Raw genomic sequence first — 10,641 nt, 5'->3', positions numbered from 1 at the left:
AGCAAAAGAGAAGTTTGAACTTCTATTTAAAAAAACGTAATGCTATTTATTCCAAATTATACTTCTGTTGTTATTCTCCCAGTTGTGGGATATCTTATGCCCTTTAAGAAATTTATATAGAACTATTTTTCAACATTACAATAGACAAATCCTTGGAATTTCTGATACCCCCAGTATCCTGGAACTTGCCTGTTGCAGTGGTTCTGTTAAGCAGCATATGAAACATGATGTATGTTTACCAAGAACTGAGTCACCCTTTCTGTGGTTAAAACTGGTGATAGCCTGTAAGATAAGTATGTTTCTTTTCTAAATAGAAGGCAAATAAAAGGACTTATCTGTTTATACTAGATGGCTGATATAGTTTATGTAAAATATGAGGCTTATTATTTTTATTTTTTATTTTAATTCCATCTATATCCCGCCCTTCTCCGAAGACTCAGGGCGGCTTACAAGCTTAGCAGTAGCCTTCATTCTATGTATATGCCTGCTTATTAGGGCTTTCACACACCCCACAAGCGGCATTATTACAAAGTCAGCTTAATTGCCCCCAACAATCTGGGTCCTCATTTTACCTACCTCGGAAGGATGGAAGGCTGAGTCAACCTTGAGCCTGGTGGGATGCGAACCTGCACTAATTGCAGGCAGCTGGTGTTACTTAAGGAGGCATTAGCCCACTGCTCCACCAAGGCTGCATTATTATTAGATAGTAGCATTTAAGCTAAAAGAAGAGGAATGAGGCCAGGAAAACAAGAGCAGGTGTTGCCAAAAAACAATTCCCATCTCCCTTATGGATAAGCTAATAACCACAGCAACAGGAATTCCCTCAAGAAGATAAGACAACAAAAGAAAAAATTATGGGAATTCAATTCACAGCTCCGGTTGAAACAGTGGTACTGAATTATACATTGTCTATAGACTAATAGTAGATTGAAAATATTACTCAATTAACCAAAAGAATTCTCATTGATTTCCAGAATAATATTATGTTTTCTAAAGAATGAGCAATGGGGTTTAGTGAAATGCATAAAATATAGAACTTTTATCTGTGTTTGTATATAGTTAGAAAAGATTCGTATAATAATTCTAAAGAAAAAGAAAGTAATTTTTTTCTTTTTGATAATGTGTACAAATATTGTCCAATAAAAAAAAGATAAATTATTTTGTTCTGTGTCAGTGGAGTTCCACATGATTCAAGCCTGTTTGTTTTAGAAACGTCTATTTAAAATAATGTTTTATATTTAAAATAATATAGACTTTTGATTATGAGCTGATTATGCACCAAGTCAGTGTCAACTCATAGCAACTACATGGATTTTCTCCAGTTTCTTTTATCTTCTCCAGAAATTTTGTCTAAAGAAAAAAAATTATTTTTTTACTCTTCAAGTTCACTATTGTCTTGAATAAATAATCTCTAATAAAAACTTTACTTGCATCCCAAACTATTTTTAAATTGGTGCTTTTACTAAATTATACTCAAAACATTATTTTAATTTCTTTTTACAATCTTCCATTATTGCTTCTTTCCATAACAACTTTTAGTCTTTATTTAAAAGAAATAGATTTTCTTTTATAAATCAAACACATCAGATTATGATCTGAAAAAATCTTTGGTCACCTCTACTTTAGTAGTCATGTCTTTTAAAATCCAAATCATGTCTATTCTTGAAAAATATCAGTGTATCAATCAAAAAGTATCAAAAGTATCAACAACTATCAGTCAAAAGGATCGATATCTTTTTGAAAAATAAGTATACGCTCTTCAATTAGCATCTTTCTGTATTTATATATCAATCAACCTGTTCACCAAATCAAAGAATAGAATACAGAATAACAGAGTTGGAAGGGACATTGGAGGTCTTCTAATCCAACGCCCTGCTCAGGCAGGAAACTCTATGACATTCTGAACAAATGGCATCCAATCTCTTTAAAACCTCCAGTGATGGACCCCTCACAACTTCTGGAGGCAAGTCTTTCCATTGGTTACTTGTTCTCACTGTCAGGAATTATTTTCTTAGTTCTAGATTGGATCTTTCTATAAGTTTTCATCCATTACTTCTTGTCTTGCCCTCAGGTGTTTTGGAGAATAGGTTGACCCCTCTCTTCTCTGGTGTCTTCTCTTGGTGTCTCTGCAGACGACACCAAGCTGGCAGGAATAGCCAATACTCCAGAAGATAGGCTTAAGATATAGGAGGATCTGGACAGACTCGAACACTGGGCACTATCTAACAAAATGAAATTCAATTGTGAAAAAAGTAAGGTTCTACATTTGGGCAGGAAAAATCAAATGCACAGGTATAGTGTAGGTGGTACCTTGCTCAATAGTAGTAACTGTGAGAGAGATCTCGGAGTCCTAGTGGACAATCACTTAAATATGAGCCAGCAGTGTTTAATGAAGAGAAGGGTGAGGGGGTGACATGATAGCAGTGTTCCAATATCTCAGGGGCTGCCACAAAGAAGAGGGAGTCAAGCTATTCTCCAAAGCACCTGAAAGCAGGACAAGAAGCAACGGATGGAAACTAGTCAAGGAGAGAAGCAACCTAGAACTAAGGAGAAACTTCCTGACAGTTAGAACAACTAACCAGTGGAACAACCTGCCTCCAGAAGTGGTGAATGCTCCAACACTGGAAGCTTTTAAGAAGAGACTGGACAGCCATTTGTCTGAAATGGTATAGGGTTTCCTGCCTGAGCAGGGGGTTGGACTAGATGACCTCCAAGGTCCCTTCCAACTACTACTACTACTACTACTCCTACTACTTATTATTATTATTATTATTATTATTATTATTATTATTATTATTATTATTATTATTATTATTATTATTATTATTATTATTATCACCCCTAGTCCTATTCTTCATTAGACTCTAGACATACCTAATTCCTGCAACCTTTCATATCTTTTAGCCTCCATTGAGCCCACTAATCATCTTTGTTACTCTTCTCTACACTCTTTGTAGAATTTCAACATCTTTTATTGTATTGTGGTGACTAAAACTGGACATCATATTCCAAGTGTGGTCTTACCAAAGCAGTATAAAGTGGTACTAACACTTCATGTGACCTGGATTCTACCCTTCTGTTCATGCAGCCTAGGACTTTATTGGCTTTTTTTGGCAGCTGCAGCACATTGTTAGCTCCTATTTAAGTGGTTGTTCACTAGGATTCCAAGATCCTTTCACAGTTACTGCTGTCGAACCATGTACAATCTGCTCTATAACTGTGCATTTGCATTTGATTTTTCTTGCCTGGGTGTAAAAACTGCTCAGAACTGCTGGGAAGTGCTACATTCTGTAAGTTTTTGAAACGCTGCACCAAAAAAGTAGCTAGGGCCCTGATTAGTTTGCATTGTATTTGAACTGCATTTGGGGCCCTGATTGCATATCCATCGCTTTTCAGCAGAATTTCAACTGCTCAGAGCTGCTGGGAAGTGCTACATTCTGTAAGTTTTGGAAAGGCTGCACCAAAAATGTAGCGGTCCACATCCCCAGGACCAAGCACTCCAGCAGCAGGTGCAGGTGGCTCCACTAAGGTTCGAGCTGCCTCCCATCAAGCCCACTTTTGTTGGGGATCCCGAGAAGCTAACCTTCCTAAATCATGTGTGGGCTCATTTAGATCACTATACCTATGCCTACCTGGATGGTGTTATGATGGTGAATGCTGTGGTGACAAATTTAGAGGGGGAAGCGGCCAACTGGGAGACCAACCTCCACCATGAAGGGGCTCCTGAATTGCACAATGTTAACTTATTCATGAAGCAACTGAGGGGTCGAAAAGGAGATCCACCATCTGAAGCAAAGAGGCCGCCCTGCCAAGGAATATGTTCGTGAATTCAGAAGAGTTGCTGGTCAACTAGGGCAATGGCCAGAATGGTCACTGATCAACTACTTTAAGCAGGGGCTGGACAGCGACTTACTTCAAGCCTGCATCATTCAGGGTTTTCCTAACATATTGCATTAGTGGTACAGCATGAAGTGTTGCTAGACATTGAGTTGGATCACCCCAGAAAGTCAAGCACAGCCAAGCCCAAGCTGCAGTGCATCCAGGAGAAATGCCCTTTTGGCTGACATTTCTGTGACCACCAGTGTCTCCCAAGAGCCAGCCAGGGCTCCTATCAAATGCTACTGATGCATTCATGCTGTAGAGTGCCCAGCTCCTAAACTCAATCCAGGAGCATGCCAGTTGCCACCGCAAAGCCACAAAGAGCTCCAAGATGGGGAAGAGAAAAGGCAAACTGGGCACATCAGGACTCGATCGTTGAGGCCTCCCCTGATCCGAACCACAGCAGATGCTGGCACCTTATGACAGTGACGAGTAAGGTGAGGAGGACCCCATGGAGATTCTTTTTTTTGAGATGGGCCAACTGTCAACTCTACAAATGAGCATGGCTGAAGCCATTTTTCTTCTCATTCTAGGTTGCCACATAGAACGGAGGGAGGGGGGGTTGCCCAGGTGCTTCATTAGTCAAAATAATCTTTTTGTCCCATGGAAACCAAGGTCATCAGCTGTTCCCGAGACTGGATGTTGCATAAAAAGCTTATCAAATAATCATACTGGGGAACGTAGTTGCTTGCATAATTTTATGGGTAGGTCATTTAACGTATTGGGAAATTGTTGCTTGTGTATTCACACTTGGTTTCGCTCTTGACTGTGCTGATAAGTTGTAACTAATAAACATGTTCTTTCAGGAATTTGCAAGCCTTGGAGTTGTGCTTTATTCATCTCTGTCAGAACCATGACATATACAAAATAACTCAATATATTTTTTGTTTCTGCTGGCATTCTAATTATTTTGAGACTGAACCAGCCATTTTCACATTTTGTTCTTTTCCAAAATGATAGAAAAGAGATACTTTTACAGACATGTAGAAACCCAACCCAGCTAAGAAACTGGGTGAAAATGTGCTGCTTAAAATGAATTCACTGAGATTTTTTTCCTTTCAGAAAACAGAAACCATATAGAACTTTCAGTCTGGTGAAGTGGTTAGAGACCAAATTCCAGTCCTACCTTTAGGGATAAAGCCAGCTTTGAGCCAGTCAGATACACTCATCCCTAGAAAGCAAGCAGTGGCAAATCCCTTCTGAAATTTTGCCAAGAAAACTACAGGGAATAGTCGGCAATGACTCAGAGACCAGCACATAGAAACTATTTGAAGACTGGTTCATTCTCTGCACGAACATTTTTTCTCTCCTATACTCATCATTTACAGTACAATCGTAGTTATATTTTGTCAGATTCATCTCTCACGTTTTATAAAGGAACTTTTAAGGCAGCACACATAATACAGGTAGTCCTCAAACTACGGCCACAGTTGAGCCCAAAATTTAGGTTGCCAAGTGAGACATTTGTTGAATTTTGCTCCATTTTATGACTTTTCTTGACACAGGTGTTAAATGAATCTGGCTTCCCCTATTGACTGCTTGTCAGAAGATCGCAAAAGGGGATCACATGACTGCAACTGTCATAAATATGAATCAGTTGCCAAGTTTCTGAATTTTGTTCATGTGATCATGGGGATGCTGCAAAGGTCATTAAGCGTGAAAAATGGTCATAAATCACTTTTTTCAGTGATGTTGTAATGGTCACTAAATGAGCTGTTGTAAATCAAGGACTACTTGTATTTCCTCCATTTTTTTTCTCTAGTCAGAAATACGTCCAGGTGAGTTAATAGGTGATTTAGATATTTGCACATCAATTGTATTTTTGTATATGACTGGGTAGCTTGCATGGTTGTTTTGGTAGTACAATATTGTGTTTCTCAAACCAATGACTTTTCAGTATATGTATCAAAATTTGTATTATCTTCTACTAGAATTTAGAAGGCATCAGGTTGAGGATTGCTAAAATAGAGAAATACATCTGAGAAATATCTATAAGATGCAGACTTTACAGTGATTTTTCAGGAGTCACCATTTACTGCTACAATGTCTGCTGAATACACATCAACAACAACATGTGTTTTGTTTTGGAGTTTGCCTTAAAGTACTATGAAAGTGGCTGTTTTAAACATCACAAAAGGCAGTGTGCCACGTCACTTAAAATGCTTCTTGCTATTCAGCAGCTCCAAGATGAATGCTTCTTGCACCCATTGCAGGTTTTTTTATTCACGTAGCACTGAATAATTAAATGCATTAGTTTTGATAAGACAGGGTTTTTGGGATAATTTGTGTATATATATAAGTCATCACACCCACTGCACAGCAATAAAATGTTTTGTTCTCAGAAAGAATTAGCACAGAATATTAAACAGCTTGAGCTCACATTTTTGTTTTTGCTACAACTAGATGCATATGCTACACATGTAAAGAAAAATACTAGAGACCCAGTTTGATGTAATGGTTAAGGTGATGGTCTAGAAACCAAGATACTAAGTTTTAGGCCTATCTTAGATATCAAAGCCAAATGGGGGATTTGGGGCCGTCATTTTCCTTCCACAAAGTAGTGGTTGTGAGGAAAATAGGTGGGAGCATTATTGAATGTTTGGCCTTGAGTCAACACACACATGCATACACAGAGATACAGAGTTGCCTTATTGGGAGATAGGGAGCACATAAATTTAATAAATAATACCCCAAACAACTTTCATAAGACTCTAAAAAATTTGATATTAAAAACCGTGCTTGTTTCATTAGTGCAACCTATGCTTTTTGGTTTTTCAAAACTGAACTGAAATGGGAATCTGTCTTATCAGTTTAAGCATCAGTTAAATCCAAGCTTTGTTTTTAAATTCTTCAATGGGGAGCACTGTTGTTACTTCTTAAAATAAATTAAATTTTAAGAAAATGCACATTCTTTTGTGGAGCTTGTTTATACTTTGCTGCCTGATAGCTTTAAGATTGCTGTGTGCAAAAACTCCACCTTTTCCAACGGTAATGTTTGGTTTTGGGGTGGAGATCTACCATGAGTCACTAAGTCCAGCTGGATTTTCCAGGGACATGAAACAGGTAGCTAACTCCTTAGTGCCACACACTGTATAACTGCTGTTATAACCAAGTAAGGAAACTTGATAAACCACTTGTGAATTTCAAAGCATATATATACTCAGAACTACTTGGGTTGTGATATTAACTAAATAAGTTATTTTCATACATTTATTTGGTTTCTCCGTCCATGAACGGGTGAGTCTTTAAATTTTGTTCAAATTCTGCTAACATGCCTACCAATTGAAATAGTAGTATTAGGATTTCCTTAGTAATTTTCCAGTTAAGCTTTTGAAACCAAATTCTACATTTAAAAAACTGTAACACATAGAAAAATCCAAAGAGTGCTTGTGGATTTTTAAAATTAATAAAGCAAAAATGTACAGCATTTCCTCTAAATATTTTTATTTAGTGTATCTCTTTGATCTTGCTTCTGAGCAATAACAAATTTATTTCACAATCTTTCTATCTGACCATATCAGTCAAAAATAGATTATGCAGCAATATCAAAGTGGATACGTGTATTTAGTCCTGACACCTTTAATATTTAGTTAAGTTTTATTTTAAAAAAAGTGCAGCAGAAAAAATACATTTCTCATTCTGCGCGTTTCCTCTTTGCTAGCAAATTTTTAAAATCAGTAAATTCTGGGTAATTTGCATGTTGGTCAACATGATTCTCATGCCTGCAAGATGCATTTGCCAGAAAAAGGTTTCCCCCTGAATTATGCTGCATTAAAACAGAAGAAAAATAACCTTGATAGGGAAAAGAAATTGGAAAACATTCTGTTGGGCTGTTCTCAGAAGTACCTTGTTCCCAAAGAGTGGATTTATTTAAGTCAAAACCAAATGAAGTACATTATGGTTTAGCGTATTACATCAATAGTGCTGGGAATAAAAAATTAAAGCTCTCTCAAGGTTGATGAATTAAAACTCAATATTAGTTGGGACTACTAGGTATTATGGTCAACATTTGGCAGGGTACACTTTCCCCCCCTTTTGCACCATGGTAGATTTCAGGAATGTTTTGTTTGCTCATCACTACTATAAACAGTGATTTACAAAAGGTAGGACTTAAAAGTAGACCAATGGGTGGTAACAAGTGGCTGATCTTGAAATATTGTAGTTAAGCAAGAATGACTTGATTAGTATTGGATGAAGACCATAGAGAACATTATTTTGTCAGGTACTGGCATTTTCCCTAGCAAGCTCAAAATTTGTTATCTCTTGCTTCCAAAATCCATGTTTGTTGAGTTATTGGATGTTGCATTTGTTATAATTCCTACTCTTTCCCCTCTTGGTTGCTAGGCAAAACACTGTCCTCTGGAGAATTCTGGAACTCTCACTCCACAAAAACTATATTGGTCTCTACTAGCTTTCTACCCAGGGAATGAGATGGATGTTTTGAAACAATCCTTCCTTCCTCTCCCTTGTGTGTTAAGCTCAAATGCAGGACTTAGGAACCATCTGCAACCTAGAAGAACCTGTTTGCCTCTTTGGTTTGTTTGGTTTTTTTGATGTGTGTGGGGGTTTATGTAAGTAAAGCATGCAGGTCTTTTCTGCAGATGACGGCGCTCCCTGTCTGAAAAGCAGCACCAGAAAAATATGCATTCTGAATATGACGTTCAATTCAACATCCAGTTTATTTTTGTTATCTTTGGATTGTGAGTTCCTCCTGGCCTGTTTGGGGGATGGGAGGGATGTGTGAGATGGAACTGGTCAAATGAAACAACACAATATATGCATGAGTTTTTTTATACTGATTTTTAAATTCTTTATGTTAACATTTTTTTTAAAAAAAAAACTGTTCATACATAATGTAAGCACTTAATTTTATAATGCCAAATCTTTTTAATAAAAATATGTTTTGGGTAACCAAGATTAGTTTCTTATCTATCTGAAAAAGAAATTATAATTAACAGACTTTTTTTTAATTTAATTTTTTAATTTTAATTCCATTTATATCCCGCCCTTCTCTGAAGACTCAGGGCGGCTTACAAGCTTAGCAGTAGCCTTCATTCTATGTATATGCTGCTTAATGAAGTTTTGATCAGCTGATAAGAGGCATAATGGCTTCTTTGGAAATTAGTACCACTGTATACCAATGAAATAGTATGAAAATTTAATGCAAAATGGAGAAATGACAATATCCTACATTTTACTGGACTGCAATTTTAAATAACCCTTACCACATGTCTGTTGGACTGAGAGTTATATTCAGCAGCATTAGGGGTGTTCCCTTATTTAAAAGCTAGGGCTACTAAATGGATTTATGCAGTTGACAGATAAAAAAAATGTCACCACATTCATCTGACCATAGCCCCATCAATTTTTAATATACATAGTGACACACTTTAAAAAAACAGTAGAGCTTTGACTGCATATTATGGCTGCCATCCTGATTTTTTTTACACCACCCCAATATTAAAACATTCCTCTGTCTGAAGGAGTTGTGCCAATGATTAAATAGAGGAACAACAGGATAGTCCAACCAGCTTTTCCTAAATTAGTTACATTAGTCTCAGATTTCCTTACAAGTAATTTCATGTGTTTAAAACCATCCATACAGAAAATAGCATTGACTGGAAATGGAATTATAGCTGCAGTATGTTGAATTTATTAAGACAACTATAAATTGCATTGCTATTATAATGTGCATTCATTATAGTGATCCAAATTGGAAATAAGTTTACTGCATTAGATCATCTAAGATTAGCAACTTCAGAGCAATGATGCATTTACAGGACAAAAATTGGAACTTTGGAAAGCTGACCACATACACATGATAGATTTGAATAGCATTTCTAAAATATTAAATGCAACAAATATTGTTTCATGAGGTAATTTTGTTTTTTATTTACCTTCTGGAAAGGTAATAAAGGTGCTAGAGAGAGGGTACAGTGCACCAAAAACATCTACACAGCCCACCATTTTGAAGAGAATTTAAACAAGGTAATTCACAGGTTTTAAGTATGGCATGCCTAATAAGGACTAATTCTGCACCCTGCTACTTAAACAGTGTTACAGTGCTCATGACTGACTGTGCTTCCATTCTTCATTTTTGTCCAAAATGTATGTTTCATCCATGTCATTTTAGAGTAATTCAAGGCAACAGCAATAATGCTTTCAACTCAGAATTAGACATCCTTAAGGTCCAACCTACAAATAAAAGGGGATTGGAAAGATCCCAAATACAGATGTCCATTATATTCATGTGCTTCACTTATATGGGTTGCCACCATTCCATTTGGATCGTGGAAGCTTCTTCTGTAGGATCCAGTATCACTTAATTCTACCACAAGGCTGTACTTGGGCACAAATTTTATCACAGTTTCTTGACTGAGCAGCTGCAACACAAACAATCATGTTATAGACAGTTTTCTTTTAATCATCAACATTACAACATTTGAGGTGATTGAATCAATTACTGTCATCCGTTTCATTATTAGATGTTTTAAATACCTGGATATGCATAATGCCAAAATTAAGCACTCTGGAATATAAGTGATAATAATTGTTACTGTTAATCAATGGAAGTTTATTGAAATAGATTTAATTAGAAAAGTTCAATACTAGTTGGAATATTTTTACATTAGGTTTATATTTATGGCATTATCAAATACATAATTGGAGAATACCCTAGGATACTACACAACGTTAAGTACAACTTACATAACTATCACTTGGAATTGTCTAACTTTTTAAAATAATTATAGCAGAAATATG

At 36.5% G+C, this 10,641-nt stretch overlaps 1 protein-coding gene across 2 annotated transcripts in view; it reads right to left on the bottom strand.

Annotated features, from left to right (window-relative positions):
* Positions 1-8,713: 8,713 nt before the first annotated feature.
* Positions 8,714-10,641, bottom strand: part of APMAP (adipocyte plasma membrane associated protein) — a 20,557-nt gene continuing 18,629 nt past the window's right edge. For both annotated transcript variants that reach the window (XM_083374429.1, XM_083374430.1), the window contains exon 9: positions 8,714-10,262. In XM_083374429.1, coding sequence (XP_083230555.1) covers positions 10,053-10,262 — 210 coding nt within the window. In that variant the 3' untranslated portion in view covers positions 8,714-10,052. The remainder of the gene's footprint in view (positions 10,263-10,641) is intronic.

The sequence above is a fragment of the Vipera ursinii genome, assembly GCF_947247035.1.
Source record: "Vipera ursinii genome assembly, chromosome: 1".
Lineage (NCBI taxonomy): Eukaryota > Metazoa > Chordata > Lepidosauria > Squamata > Viperidae > Vipera > Vipera ursinii.
This window is presented reverse-complemented; position numbering and strand designations above follow the sequence as displayed.